This window comes from Pelmatolapia mariae, linkage group LG12, assembly GCF_036321145.2.
Source record: "Pelmatolapia mariae isolate MD_Pm_ZW linkage group LG12, Pm_UMD_F_2, whole genome shotgun sequence".
Taxonomy (NCBI): domain Eukaryota; kingdom Metazoa; phylum Chordata; class Actinopteri; order Cichliformes; family Cichlidae; genus Pelmatolapia; species Pelmatolapia mariae.
Window position 1 is genome coordinate 22777505 of NC_086237.1, and position 16043 is coordinate 22793547.

Below are 16043 nucleotides of genomic sequence, written 5' to 3' on the forward strand. Positions count from 1 at the left end.
CCTCCCCAACTCCTCACCCCAAAGTAGGCCAAATCTCCTCTATTGTGTTTCGACTGCCTAGTGTGAAATTCACTGTGACGTTAAATGTTTTCTAATGAATAATTACTGAATGGTTATGCAGGGGGAATATGTGTAATGGATTGTAGACTGCATTTTAAAGACGTCTTTTTTGTCTCTGCTCCGTGGTATTTACAGGACAAAAACACTTGGCCTTTCTCAGAAGAAACGAGGGCCATAGGCGGAGGATAGAGGCAGGGGAGGAGAGTGGGTTGGTAGGGAAGAGAAGGAGGACTTTGTGTCAATTAGATCCAATGGATTATCTTTTTTAATGTTTTACAGAGAGAGCTGAGAATCAAAGGACTTCTGCTTCCAAAGGAGAGAGAGAGACAGAGAAAAAAACACACAAAACCAACAAAAGCTGTGAAAACCTTTGGTCCGAGTGTTGGTGCTGCGAATGCAAAACAGATTGGTGGAATTTTTTTCCCACTATGCTTCTTAAATGTGCCGCTGTTTCGGGCTCCCCAAGTCCATTTGCACAGTGTGTTGTGTTTGGTTGGTGCGTCAGCTCAAGTGAACCATGGGCTGCCAGCCAAGGTCCCTGTGTGCTGTGTAGCGATCATTATCTTCTGTCTGTTCATCTGCACAATCACGGACCTTAGCTTCAAAGACACACAGGACCTCTGGACCTCTTGCTTCAATAGAACTAAAGGACACCATGTTTGTTCTTTTTATGGCACTTTTTTTTGTGTTGTCCTCCCCCTTGGAGCCATTAATCCAAACATTCAAACATCCAGCTGCAGTTGTCAAAACACATGACTGAAAATTCTGATATAATGTTGTATATGCACAACATGAAAATGTTACTTTTGCTCTAAACTTTGCTCATCTCATTAATATGGGGAAAAATAATAAATAAAGTAAAACTGTCCCTGCGAAGCACAGAATATGCGGCTGTGTTGCAAATTTGTTTTAGACATAGACATTTTTGGAGGTGAACACTAGAAATGTCACTTTTCCTAGTGCATTCAGCTGCTATGTTGTTGCTACAACTTGTTGCACAGGGTCAGCTAGACATGGAGGGCGCCCTGACTGCCAGGGACCGTGTGGGAATCCAGGATTTTGTACTGCTGGATGAAACCACGGAAGCTGCCTTTCTGAGCAACCTCAAGAAACGCTTCAGCAAGGATCTCATCTATGTGAGTACAATTTAAACCTCCCTTTCACACTTGTAATTTGTTTTTGCAAAAAATGTGATGATTTTTAACCCATTCTTTTAGACTTACATTGGAACGTTGTTAGTGTCTGTCAATCCATATAAAGAGCTGGACATCTACAACAAGAAGCAGATGGATATCTACATGGGTGTCAACTTTTTTGAGCTGCCGCCCCACATGTGAGTTTGCATACACACTCCTGCTTTTTTTGGTGCACCTGTTTACACCAGTAAGTGTAAACGTCATCCTACTCCTTTTCCAGCATAAACATTGTGTAGACATGGAGATAGTCACGAAAACTTGATGTTTTTAATTTTTCTTTTCTCTTGTTATTCTAGTTATATTTACATATTCAAAATAAAATTAACAGCATCACTCAGTTCCTGCAAAATTGTCGGCTGCACGTCCATGATGTGAAACTCACGTTCCACCACATCTTAAATGTGCTCTATGGGATTGAGACCTGGTGACCGTGGAGGTCATTTATTGCAGTGTTTAATAAATCAGTGTGAGATGATTTGAACTTTGTGACATGGTGTGTTATCCTGCTGAAAGCACCCATAAGGAAATGAGCCCACTCCTGTGTTCTTTCAACTGAAATAACTCTGAGTGCAGTTCAAAGTTTACTACTGAAATACTGTAACTGCTCTGCAACCCAACAGTTATGCCTTGGCGGATAATGCGTACCACACCATGCTGACAGAGTTCAACAATCACTTCATCCTCATCTCTGGTGAGAGCGGAGCAGGAAAAACAGAGGCCTCCAAGAAGATTTTGCAGTATTATGCCGTCAGCTGTCCAAGCACCACTCTGCTAAACACAGTCAGAGACAAAATGCTCATGTCCAACCCCGTCCTGGAGGTTTGATGGTTACTACATGCTGTAGAAGTGCATTGACATATAGTGAAGAGGGATAGATCATCAATTACTGTGAATGATTTGACTTTTTCCCCCCCTACAGGCATTTGGAAATGCCAAAACACTAAAAAATGACAACTCAAGCCGATTTGGGAAATATATGGACATCCAGTTTGACAGCCAGGTAAGGGTCAGATGCTGGATTTACAGAAAAGGAAAAAAACTTAGCTTACTGTTGTTTGGTGCCTTGAGTGTAGTTGGTTGTGGTGTGATTATTTTTGCTATACAAGACAAATAAAAGTTGAAGCATGAGTACAAACAACATTACATGAAGCCTGAAAAACATCAAATTGATTCCAGATTTATTTAATTTATGTAAAAAAAACAACAACCACTGCTTAACAAAAGTCAACTTTCCTGAAACAGAAGGAGATTCTTTATCCTAACCAGTTTTCAATCTGGCCACTGGACCATAGGCTGTGTTTTTTCTGCAAGTTGTAGAGCTGCTGTCTTTAGGATCATGATGCCCATAGGGGGACGCTGTTGGAGGCCATATCCTGAACTACCTGCTGGAGAAATCAAGGGTTGTGCATCAGAATCACGGGGAGAGAAACTTTCACATCTTTTATCAGCTGGTAGAGGGAGGATCAGACGACTTGCTGCATCAGCTGGGCTTGGAGAGAGGTTGCCAGCATTATAACTATCTAACTCAGGTACGTAAGTCAGTGGGCTTTGTTGTTAACATAAAATCTGATAAGAAAGTAGAACACTTTCAGAAACAGTGTTTTTTCTATGTTCATTGTTTCTAACAGGGGCAATGTCCCATTGTGGCCTCCATTAATGACAAAAACGACTGGAAAACAGTAAAAAACGCACTTCAAATCATCAACTTTGATGAGACTGCCACCAATGTGAGTTGGATGCTGTTGCAGATGGCTTCATTCACAGCAGTCAGTCTTGCTTATAAATTATAATTTTGTGCAGCACTTGTTTGAGGTCATTGCAAGCGTTCTCCACCTGGGGAATGTGCGGTTTGACTCTGATAGTAAAGGTCACGCCCTCCTGAACAGCAACACAGAGCTGCACTGGGTCTCAAATGTAAGAAAGTAGAAAATATGAATTCTTTAGATATTCATTAAGTATATCAATAAGCTTTTTAATGTTTAGTTTTCTTCACAGCTGCTAGGAGTGGATGCACACAGACTTCAAGAGGGCCTAACATTCAGGAAGATTGAAGCCAAAAAAGATCAGGTTCACATTTGCTAAAACATTCTTTAGTTTTAACGATAACAGACTTGTGTTTCTGTTTAAACCATAAACTCAGGTATGATGCTTTGTTACTCTAAAAGGTCCTCAGCCCTTTCACAACTGATCACGCCATCTATGCCAGAGATGCCTTATCCAAAGCTATCTATGGGCAGACCTTCACCTGGCTGGTCAACAGGATCAACGAGTCAATGGAGAACAAAGTGACTATAAGGATGTGTTTCAAATGACAAATCTCACCTGCCAGGATGTGTTTTTATACTTTTTTTCTCTTTCACTAGGACCCTTCACGAAAGGCTGTTATAGGGCTTTTGGACATATATGGATTTGAGGTTTTCTACGTAAACAGGTAGGTGTAATCTTTCTGTGTTTTTTTTTTCTTTTTAATTTTAGCTGCTTTGGGAAACTGATAGCTGTTTTATTTACCTTATAATCTTTATGAAACCTGCAAACTTACCTTTCACCTCTTTCTTGATCCTTTCCCTCAGTTTTGAGCAGTTCTGTATAAACTATTGCAACGAGAAGCTGCAGCAGCTTTTCATTGAGCTGACACTAAAATCAGAGCAGGAAGAATATGAAGCAGAGGGCATTGAGGTAAACCCCCCTCTCCCCAGCAAACAAACAAGCAAACAGACGGACGTGCAGAAAACATATAAGCGGCTGCTTTTTTTCACGTGTTTATAACTGTGTATTTCTCATCTCTTTTTCCACCAGTGGGAGCCAGTTCAGTTCTTCAACAATAAGATCATCTGTGATCTAATCGAGGAAAAACACAGAGGAATTATATCATTACTGGTGTGTATGTTCACACTGGGATGGCCATTTATAACTGTTTTAAAAATACTGCTCAAGATTATTCCCAGTGTCTTGATGCATTCTCAATCATCCAGGAAAGTAAATCTCCAAAAAGTTGATTCTGTTCATCTAGACGTAGCATTTTGTGGGTTACGTTACGCTACGTCCAGATGAACAGAATCAACTTTTTGGAGATTATTCCCAATGATTATTTTGCAGGATGAGGAGTGTCTAAGGCCAGGAGATGCCACAGATCTGACCTTCCTGGAGAGACTGGAAGAAAAGATGGGGAATCACCCCCACTTTGTCACGTGAGTAATGACCTAAAACACACACACACACACACACACACACACACACACACACACACACACACATGTCTGGTTTGCTATCCTCGTGGGGACATCCCATTGACATAATGCTTTCCCTAGCCCCTTACCCTAACCCTAACCATTAAAAATGAATGCCTAACCCTAACCCTTACCCTAAACCTAACCATAACCTAATTGTAACCCTGACAGTAAAACTGCATTTTGAGTGTGAAAATTGCTTTCAACCCCGAGGGGACCTGGATTTTGGTCCCCACGGTGCAGAAAGTCCCCACCAGGATAGTAAAAGTCAGATTTTGGTCCCCACCAGGATAGTACGAACCCGTACACACACACACACACACACACACACACACACACACACACACACACACACACACACAGTACGTGAAACGTACTACATAAATAGAATTGACATTGACACTGTATGCAGCACCAGTGCTAATTTCTGTGACTCCAAGAGATCTTGAATGCTCCTGCTCTGATCCTGACTGACTCTAAGAGAAATGAACAGTCTTACACATTGAATCAGCCCCATGCATCCCATCCCATTTATATCTATAAACAGGACTGCTGGTTATTCCAAAGTCACAATAAAGTTTTTTTTGTTTCGATAATGTTGATTTGTGACTTCAAAAATAACATTATTTACCGTAATTAAATACACTGTCCATCTACTGTACAATCCAAAGCCTTTCCTCGGCTCTAAAGTCTGACTCCTTTCATTGGTGTTCTGTTGACTGGTGGCCTGTGAGGGAGTCGACAGTGAGCCGATAGAGACGGAGGATTAGGATTCGACTATAAAGCCTCTCACTCTTCATCCCTCTGTCTCTCTCCACCTCTTTGACTCCAGGCACAAACTAGCTGACAAAATGACACGTAAGACTCTGGAGAGGGGAGATTTCCGTCTCTTGCATTATGCCGGGGAGGTCACCTACTGTGTTGTGGGTAAAGACAACCACAGTCTCATCCCCTGTGACTCAACCATTTAAACCTTTTTGCTTTGAACTGACATCCCTAAGACACTGATAATTTTTTTTTTATGTTAATCTAGGTTTCCTGGACAAAAACAACGACCTACTATATAGAAACATAAAAGATGTAAGTCTACAGCTGATATTATGTCAGATAAAGACATGTTTTAGACTTTACTGTAAATAGCAAAAGATGCGGGTATTTTCTCAGTATTTGATTAATTATGGTTAAAGTAACTGCCTAAATCTGTGTGTTAATGTGTGCTTGTGTGTCGCTCCACCTTCTCAAAGCTTATGTGTCAGTCTAAAAATGACATAGTCAAAGAGTGCTTCTCATCCATGGATCCAGACAGCAGGAGAAGACCAGAAACAGTACGTTCGAATATGTTTGACCCTCCATATCCTTCATCCATAACATCTAACTTAACTGCTGAGGGGAGTCAGGTGGAAAGGACATTGTGACCCTTGTGTTGTGTTTGCAGGTGGTGACTCAGTTTAAGAGCAGTCTGCAGAAGCTGACAGAGATCCTCATGGCTAAAGAGGCCTGGTACATACGCTGCCTAAAATCTAACGAGTCCAAGCAGTCAGGTACCATAACTAACAAAAGGTAGATGTTAATGACACAGAAATGTTTGAATAAGACCAAATCAATCGTGTATTTATCGTTACATCACAGGTCAGTTTGATGAAGCACTGATCAGGCATCAGGTGAAGTACCTGGGTCTGATGGAGCACCTCAGAGTCAGACGAGCTGGTTTTGCTTACAGACGTAAATACGACGTTTTTTTGAAGAGGTATAAAGGACCTTAGAGTTTCTCAATTTCAGGGAAATTTATGTTTAGGTTTTAAATGTAAGCTCTAGGTGAACTGAGCGGCTTCTTTCGAGCACAGTTTGTTTGGCTCATCTTACAGATATAAACCATTGTGCCCAGCCACCTGGCCACACTGGAGAGGAGTAGCCGCCGATGGAGTGGAAGTGCTGGTTCAACATCTGGGCTACCTGCCAGATGAGTACAAAATGGGACGGTGAGGAAGTCTTACTTGTTACCTCAACAAATCCAGCTTATGCGAGGAATCATAAAAGTACAAGTTGCTGATTTGTTTATTGCAGGACCAAAATTTTCATCCGTCACCCCAGGACACTGTTCGCCACAGAGGATGCTTATGAGAAATGCAAACATGAACTGGGTGAGTGTCAACTGCCTTAAACCTTCAGTCATCCCGGCTCACAATCACGCTGATTTATATTTTTTGCTCTGGATTTGCAGCAACACGCATCCAGGCAAAATACAAAGGCTACAGGGCAAAGGGAGAATTCAGAAAACAGAAAGAAGCTGGTAAATGTCACAACATCCAGAATGATAGAAAGAAATTTTTGTTAGCAATAAAAAATATTAGATAATCTCTATTTTTAATCTCCTCAGCCACTAAGATTGAATCTTGTTGGAGAGGAACACAGGCTAGGAAGGAGAAGGAGAAGAGAGCCTGGGCGGTAAAAGTCATCAAGAAGTAAGTAAAACACGTAAACATCATAAATAAAAAATGCCCCCATCAGTGTCCCTGTTACATTTGAACTGATCCTGTTCTTTGCCACACATTTCAGATTTATCAAAGGCTACATGACCAGAGGGCAGGCAAAAAACACAGATAACTCAGAGTACCTGGCCTTCGTGAGGCAAAATTACCTGAACAGACTTAGAGACAACCTGCCAAAGACCGTTTTGGATAAAACCACCTGGCTAACTCCACCAGCTGTGCTCACAGAGGTGCTATAAGTGAAACAGAGAAACAAAATCAAGCAACTGTTTCTAATACTAATGCATTCATAACTGTGGTCCTTTTTAATTTTTCACACAAAATTACATGAACTGTATTTGAATCAAGTAAACATTGAGTTATATAACAAAAAATGTCACAAGTATTTTATAGAATGAGATATGTGTGCCTTATATGTTCCTATAATTTTTTTTATTTATTTCCATGTGAGAATACACTCAGTGGCCACTTTATTAGATACATCTTGCTTGCCCTGTTGCCTTTGAAACTGCCTTCTTCGTGGCACAGATTCAAAAATTTCTTTGAGGTTTTGGTCCAGTCTGAGATGATCCTTCAGGAGATTGGTACATGTTGGTCATAAAGGGATGGGCATGATCAGCAACAACAATAAGATGATTAGCTGTGTCTGACGGACCCAAAGTTCCCCACACCATGACGCTACCACCAGCCCGAACTGTTGATACGAGGCAAAATGGATCCATGCTTTCATGTTGTTTATGCAAATTTCTTTATGTGAATGTAGCATCAGAAATTGAGGCTTATCAGAACAGGCAGCTTTTTGTCAGTTTTTATTGTCTAATGTTTAACACCTATGAATACTGCCACCTCAGCTTTCTGTTCGTAGCTGACTGGGTGGCACCCACTGCGGACTTCTGCTGCTTTAACCCAACTGCTTTAAGATTTGATATGTTGTGCATATCTTGATTGTAACAAGTGGTTATTTGGGTTACTGTTGCCTTCCTATCTGCTCGAAGCAGTCTGGTCATTTTCCTCTGACCTCTAGTATCAACGAAACATTTTCACCCAGAGAACTGCCGCCCACTGGATATTTTCTCTTTTTCTGGTCATTCTCTGTAAACCCTATGGATGGTTATTAACAAAATCCCAGTAGATCATCAGTTTCTGAATTGCTCATACACCATGTTACACTGAAAGACACTTAAATCATCTTCCTCCCTCACTATCATGCTCAGTTTGAACTTCAGTAGGTAGTCTTCACCGTGTCTGCATGACTAAATCCATTGAGTTGTATAAGGTGCACTTAATAAAGCGGCCAGTGAGTGTATGCTCTTTTTTATTTCCACATAGCAATATATAGTAATAACGACTAATCAACTTAAATGCAAAACTGACTGAATACAAGTTTTATCTTGACTTTGTGGTGAAGAACTGATTTCGTTCTTCATTAGACATCAGAGATGCTGCGTAAGCTTCACTACCGTCTTATGGTGCGGAAATATGTGCAAGGAATCACACCGCAGAAGAAAGCACAGGTAAGCCACATTAAAGGGCAGTCTTGTTCTCTTTGTAGTCATCACAGTTAAATTTTCCATTCCCTTTTTGCCCCTTCAGTTTCAAATGAAGCTGATCACCAGCTCCATCTTCAAGGGGAAAAAGGACAGTTATCCACAGAGTGTTGCCCATCCATTTGCAGACACCAGAATCAGTAAATATCAGACGCCCTCACACAATGCGTGTTCATTTTAGAACCATCATTCATATGTCATTTAACATCTCACTTAATAGGTGAGGAAGACATAAACACAAGGGTCATCCAGATGATTCGCAACGAGCGTATAAAGGTAATAAAATGTCTGTATACTTCTATGGGCAGTTCACACCAAAGATGCACTGATATATGCTGTGTTTCTGCAGTACTGCGTTCCAGTAATTAAGTATGACAGGAATGGCTTCAAACCGAGGCAGCGACAGCTCATCCTCACCCAGACAGCTGTCTATGTGATAGAGGAAGCCAAGATCAAGCAGAGAGTGCTGTACACCTCTCTCAAAGGTCAGACCAGTGTGCTAATATATATTTTATTAGCCATCAGATATCTTCATTCTCAAATGTGCTACATGCTTCTATAATTTGACTCACTGCAGGGATTTCTGTCAGTAACTTGACTGACAGCACCATTGTATTCCACATAACACGTGAAGAACCTAAACAAAAGGTATGCAAATGTATGGATCAAGCTTGCCTTTTTTTTTTTTTTTTTTTTTGTTTTTGCTAATGGTGAGACCAATAAAGTTTATTTGTAGCTTAAATGACATGATTAGATATGGTGGAACAAGTTAAACCATAGAATGGCTTTTGCTCTGCTGATAATGCAGAGTAACTAAAATGAAGGGGGAACATGCACGTAGTGAAAATTTTGAAAGATTTTCAGGTGGATGATTCTAACACAACTTTTGTCTGGCTGTTTCAGGGGGATCTGGTAGTACAGTGTGACCACTTGTTTGAGCTTTTGACCAAACTCTGTGTCATTGCTAACAAACAAAATGCCATCAAGGTGGTTCAGGGCAGGTGAGCCTGAGTTTCGAAATTTAGAGATCTAATTTGAAATGTACATTGAGCTAAACTGCTTGTGTATGCATTGTGTTTGCATTAATTCACAGCATCAACTTTGAAATCCAGGCTGGAAAAGGAGGAGCAGTGGACTTTAGCACTGGGCCTGAGCCCATGGTATACAAGGCCAAGAATGGTCACCTGATGGTGGTGAGTTGGGCCTTATCTCTTTTATCTCATGTTTCTCTGCAGACTGGCTACCTTTTTTTTTCAGATTATATTTGAACGTTTATTATTTGTTTTAAAATCCTTAAATGCTCAGTCCTAGCTTGCCAAAATCCTGCACTTTTGTGTCACAGCCAGATCAGTTTGCTCATGTGTCAAAAAACTCTTAATGGTTCCTAAATCCATATTTACAAAAGGTGCTTGTACCATGTATTTTCTATGGTTTGGAACAGACTCGCCTTAAGTGTTAGATTGTCCAATTTTAGTCCATGTTTATCCCCTAACATGACTTTTAATCAAGCTTAGGTTTAGACTCATTTATATTGTCGCTGTTTTATACGGTCCTTTTTCTTATTTCATCCACTTTTGTGTTCCCTACAAGTTATACAGCACCTTAGTTAGTATTTGCTGCTTTCGGTTGCATCTCTATACATAAACTTGACATGGAAACTCAACGACCAGACGTGCCATTTTAAGTCTACAATGCAGTTACAAATGCTGACACAGCATCATTGTTTGCTACTGCAGGTTGCCACTCGGGCAAGGACACGGTAACGTGTGAGGCTGAGGAGGAGACACATAAGATGCCTCTGCATATTTCATCAGGAGACCACTAAGGAGATGATCACCATGTCTGCAGAAAACACATCTGCCCAGAAAGAGATGAACCTGAGGAATCTTGGTTGAGGTTGTTTGCTGGACAGAATTTCACACTAGTCATAATCAAAATTTCTTCACTTCATTATTAAGAAAAGAAAGAAGATGCTATCATTTCACAATTGTTTGTGTCTGAAGAACACTTAAAATGACAAAACTCTTAAGGTACCAAAAACTGATGCAATTCTAATTTTGAACAATGAAGCCATATGTATAATAAATTTGTACGTTCACTGATGTTGTAAATTAAAAGCAGCACAAAAGAATGTCTGTAGAAATTTATTTGTGATAAAGTGTGTATAAATATAAAACATACATTTATGTTTACTTCTGTACAACAGACCTACAAGTACTGTGATTGTTAAACATATAACAACTTAAACCTATAGTGTGCAAACGGTACATTCTGTGATGAATGCGATGATGAAAGACAGGTCTAATTTCTATCCCTGTTATAAGCTTGTAGACAGGGTTCCCTTCCTGCTAGAGTGATATCTAGTTACAGTCATTCACATCAACCTCAGCATCCATCATTCAATCAGCCCAGTACATTTAACACCTCAGGTCACAGCTCAAGTTCCCTCCACTGAAAATAATGATTTGTTTAGTGGAGTGAAGGGAAACTGCGTCAATGTTAGAACTAAATACGACAGAAGTAATACAGGGAATATTGCTGCATCCACCTGTAATTTTTATTGTCTAATGATATAAAGAAAATATTCAGGTTTTGACAGGCTACATTATAGCCTTGGTTAATATCATCTAAGAGTAAAACAGTGCCACCGTTTGACTTCATTAAGTACAACACCCGGTTCATCCACTTGAGACTTTAAAATGTACCTTTTGGAACCACGGCAAAGAAAAACTAAACTATCTACATTACTAGCTGCTTCCATGATATAACTCGTCTTCTGCATGTAATTTAATTAGGACCTCCTTCTTCCTGCACTCAGTGATGAATGCAAGCATCCATGTTTATGAGCTTCTACACAGTAGCAGAAAACAGTGATACAAGTTATCATGACCAACAAAAAGAGACAAAAAAAAAAAAGCAAGATGACAAAGAGGAAAACTGGAGAAGAGGACTGCACACAATCACTTCACCACTACACACCGCTGTATGACACTCGTGTCATAATAATCCTCTGGGGAATGCTGGTAAAATATGAGGGAAGTAAATGAAGGAGGCGCTGGGTGTTGTAAGGCACAAGCATAGTGCAAATACTGTCTGGGATCACAGGTTGACTGGTCCAAGTTGAGAATCACTGGTGGTGGTGTGTACGGTCATCAGGTCGTTTGATATGAATCCTACGGACGCGCTCAATTCGTTCTCGCTCCTCATCCTCATCCAGGTGGTTAGATCGCCATGCAGGACCCCCTGTGGCCTCTAACAGAGCATTGTCTGGACCTCTGCCATCATGAGACTCATACAAAAGGATGTTGAGGGTCTCCTCATAGATTCGAGCCTCTGGGAATTCAACCTAGGAAAAAAGTAAAGTGTTACTCAAGAGACAGATTTATTTAGCCAAAATAACATAGCTCTATGCTTATGAAACTGCAAAGTACTCTGCAAAGAATATTTACCTTTGTCTGCTTCTTTTCAGTGGCATAAACAATGGAAGTGCAACACACTTCAGCAATTTTACGCCCCTGCCCATAAAAAGACCAGCAACAGATCTCATCTCCAATCACGTCTTTGATGAAGAGCACTCGCCCATTGAACCGCAACGACAGTTTGTCAAAAAGCTCAATATTTTTTAGCATGTTGTCATCAGAATTGCTGTGGAGGAAAGAAAGTTAAAAGAGAGGTCACTTATTATGATAACTGACTTGAGTGTATGTAACGACTTGATTTTTATTATTATTTTTTTTTAATCTAGACAAACTTGACCCCATGATCGGGCTCACCTGGTGTATGAATACTTGTTGTTGCTTCTGTTATACAGCAGTTTGACTGTTGGCTGTGAAGACAACCAAGTTTGTCTTTTAAAAAAAGAAAAATCTAAATGAAAAATGTCTTGATTCTAAATGAGTTGCTGCACATTATATTACAGACATAGCATACCTTATTTGAGGTAGCAATCAGCCTCTGCTCCTCTTTGGATGATGTCATCAGAGGCACTTTACAAAGGGGTTCATATGTTTCCTTGTTCTGGAAAAAAGACATTTTACAAACATTACACAAACACACAAAACTGCTGCATACTGTTAATTTCACAGGATCCCATTCTGTTGGTACAGACTTACATGTGGAAAAAAAGAGAAACAAAACAAAAAAACAAAAACAAAAAAGGATGAAAACTTTTATTAAATGTATTAATTTTTTTCGGGTGGAGCTGGACTCTCTAAAGGTGGTGTCAGAGAGGCAGATGTTGTTCAAGATAAGGACAATGCTGGACAATGCCTCCCACCCACTGCATGACGTGCTGGCCAGTCACGGGAGCACGTTCAGTGAGAGACTGAGATTACCCAAATGCACCACTGAATGAAACAGGAAATCATTCCTGCCTGTGACTCTTTCTATACAATTCCTCCATGAAAAGTACAGTACAAACTACAATAGTTCCACACTCTTAGTATAACATCCTCTACAGACAAAATTACACTTAATATTATAAGAAGGGAACCTCACTGCCAACTATAAATTTTTAATCTTGTGTGATATACTGTAATATTTATAATTAGAACTATGTGTATTTATTAGAGCTATTTTGTTATATTTTATAACTTTGTAATATATAGTATTATTTAATTTAGTTTAATTAGTTACTGTTATTACTGTCTTGGAGCCACTGTGACCACATAATTTCCTCTGGGGATTAATAAAGTATTCTGATTATGATAAGTTACCAAAGATAACCAATAAATTCTTTTAAAAAATTAATTGCTGCAAAAGGTCTATATTTTTTAAATCAACCACAAGTGTCACTAATCCTACGAAATGAGCCTCTGCACCTTTAATAATATCATTAGTAATGCCTGTGGACACCTGTTATTAGATACCAAAAAAGCTGCTGTCAAAAAGCATTTTAATAAATATTTCTGCTGCTGTTTCCAGATAAAAATGAAAACAGATTTTGACTTGTAATTTTTGTTTGGTTAATTGGGTTTTTGTTTATAACACTTAATTTCATTCTTTAAAATACACATACTAATGCTAGTCACATTTATGACTGCATTAAAAAGCAAAAAAAGATAACGGAACATTCATGGGAAAAGGGAGCTAATGAAGATTATGGTGGGAACATAGCATGTTTAACAAAAAGAGAATGTAGATTCCAAAATGTAAATTTTGTAATTTTAAATGTATCAATAACTTTGCTGAAACTTAGTTACTTAACATTTACTCCAAAGGTAAGCAACTTCGTAATGATTGTACCTGCAAGGCAGCTGTGCATTCATCGGCAAGGCCTTGGACAAGATAATACTTGGCCTCAGCGAGGAGCTCCTCGGTTTCCCGTCGACTGTCTGGGAGTGGGACTGCGCCATCTCTAAGGTAGTTAAGGATTGTTCCAAAATGTTTCCCACACCGATCAATCAGGATCCAACCTATGGGTATCAAATGCCAAAACATCAGTAACAGTTTAACTGCAGTGATGGAATAATTGCTGCATATGATCAAGGTTTTACTAACAGCCCACCTTCACTATCTGTGAGGACCTCCATTCTCCCACTGAACATTGCTTTGAGCATTGTGTCCTGTTTAGTTAGTGTCTGCATTGTAGTGTAGTACAGTGCGCCACCCACATTCAACTTCACATATTTTGAACTGGGGCTGGAGCTTTTGAAGGACGTAGTCCGGGTTGTAGCTGCCGGCACTGGCGAGCTCACCACGCTCTCTCCTGACATCTCTTCCTAGAATAATACAAAATACAACCAAGTCACACATGGATATCAGTGGATTAGACAATGAACTGTTACATTTTAATTATTGAATGTTCATTGTTTCTTCATTTTTTTCTAAAGGTGGTGACAGTAACACCGAACAGCACCTTTAAATGGCTAAGACAAATGATTAATATCAGACTACATATACAATTGGAAAGATCAGTTTAATGGTAGTATTGCCCTAACATGTCTTGACAGTATGAAACTATAGATTGCTTCTGATTTAAGAATCAGGATGACAAAGAAAAGCAAAATTATATTTACAGTGCCCCATTTATTGTTCTGGCAATGCACTCTGATATCTGAGAGCTAACAACTCTCAAAACCTGGAGAAAAGTAGTAGCCTTCTTAAGGGAGTAATGTAGGAAAATGCATAAACATAAACAAATCAAAAATCTGTATCAGTGAAGTGCTTACTTCCTTTTGTTCATCTGCTAAGCTCCATGTTCATAATCTAGATGTTATATTTGATTATTCTCTGGACTTTGATTTGCATGTCTAATCTATTTTATGGTCTTGTTTCTTTCATTTAAAGTAACATTTTGAAATCATCTCTACAGCTAAACAGGAGAAAATTGTTCATCCATTTGATTCATCATGCCTATACTGTAATGCCCTGCTTACCATCTTATATAAATCAACTCTGTCACACCTCCAAACAATAGAAGATACTGCAGCCAGACCTCTTAATACATCCAAGTAAGCAAGCTCACATTACTCTCACATTATCACTTTTATAGTTTCTCCATTGGCACCCAGTTGACTTTGAAACTCGTTTTAAAAGTCTCAGTTGCATACAGAACACTAAATGGAGAAGTTCGAGACTATTTATCTCAGCTTCTTACTAAAGATCCTGTAGGCTTAAAATGTATTAGTTGTCCCTCGTACAAGACTGGAGACAATAGGGTGGTTGCAGGAACTGAGCCTTGTGGCACCACTCCAGCTAGCATTATCTGACTTTCTTTTAGAAAGCGATTTTCTGGGGCTTACTTTTGAGATTTTTAATTATTACTACAGTTTTTACTACGTGTTTTTTGTTCATTGTGGTTTTGTCTTGTTATTTACTTTTTAATTTTGTTGTACAGTTTGTTGTTCATGTCTTTGAAAATCGCCCCATATGTAAACTTTACTTATACCTATAAATCTAACTCTCACCCCTCCTGGCAGAAAATAGATTCCTTTGGGGCGGTAAAAGCATGACATTATGCAGGATAGGTTTACGTAGTTTAAAGGGAATGAGGGTGTGTGACATCATTTGACAGAAACCCATGCATTGTCTTTTAATTTCTCAGCTATGAACACGCACTTTTGTTATATATCTAATATGCATTTAACTACATTAATATAAAGCGTCATTACATTTATACGGACTTTCGTAGTTGTTTCCAGTCAAACACTGGGTCGTATCCTTTAATCCAGCGAATACAAATTTCATTTTAGCCAGTCCGGCTAATGAGCTAGTTAGCTTAAATAAAGTTATCGACATTGTTTTAAACCAACCAAAACATGATATACTACAACACGAACCATAAAATAGCATTCTTTATATTATATCGACAGCATGTCTATTAAATTAAAAAACAAAAACAGAAAAACGACCATATTTACCATAGAACCCACAGCAAACTTCGTAATTGTAGCTTGCTAACGTCAGTCAGCTAACACCCACTTCCTTCCGGTGCACTGCTGCGCAGTTATTAAAATGACGTCAACCGTCCGGAGCTGTGTTTAAAGGGGCAGGTGACATTTTTATGTTAAAGTGCAAAAGTGT

The 16043-nt window shown here is 39.3% G+C and overlaps 2 protein-coding genes across 2 annotated transcripts; one reads left to right on the forward strand and one right to left on the reverse strand.

Moving 5' to 3' along the window:
* Window positions 1-1073: 1073 nt before the first annotated feature.
* myo1ha (myosin IHa) lies at window positions 1074-10544 on the forward strand. Its single transcript, XM_063489051.1, has 31 exons — window positions 1074-1196; window positions 1278-1393; window positions 1877-2075; window positions 2176-2256; window positions 2606-2785; window positions 2885-2983; window positions 3057-3170; window positions 3252-3323; window positions 3422-3541; window positions 3620-3687; window positions 3827-3932; window positions 4053-4133; window positions 4353-4444; window positions 5316-5410; window positions 5517-5563; window positions 5728-5808; window positions 5919-6024; window positions 6113-6230; window positions 6349-6462; window positions 6548-6624; window positions 6705-6773; window positions 6861-6945; window positions 7040-7202; window positions 8403-8486; window positions 8566-8659; window positions 8740-8795; window positions 8869-9004; window positions 9097-9167; window positions 9423-9520; window positions 9613-9712; window positions 10256-10544. The coding sequence occupies exons 1-31, from the start codon at window positions 1074-1076 to the stop codon at window positions 10280-10282; spliced, it is 3072 nt and encodes a 1023-aa protein (XP_063345121.1). The 3' UTR covers window positions 10283-10544.
* Window positions 10545-10656: 112 nt separating this feature from the next.
* Window positions 10657-15959, reverse strand: kctd10 (potassium channel tetramerization domain containing 10). Its single transcript, XM_063489326.1, has 7 exons — window positions 15881-15959; window positions 14026-14239; window positions 13764-13933; window positions 12450-12536; window positions 12293-12345; window positions 11969-12164; window positions 10657-11865 (listed from the first exon to the last, which is right to left on the reverse strand). The coding sequence occupies exons 1-7, from the start codon at window positions 15881-15883 to the stop codon at window positions 11647-11649; spliced, it is 942 nt and encodes a 313-aa protein (XP_063345396.1). The 5' UTR covers window positions 15884-15959; the 3' UTR covers window positions 10657-11646.
* Window positions 15960-16043: the final 84 nt, after the last annotated feature.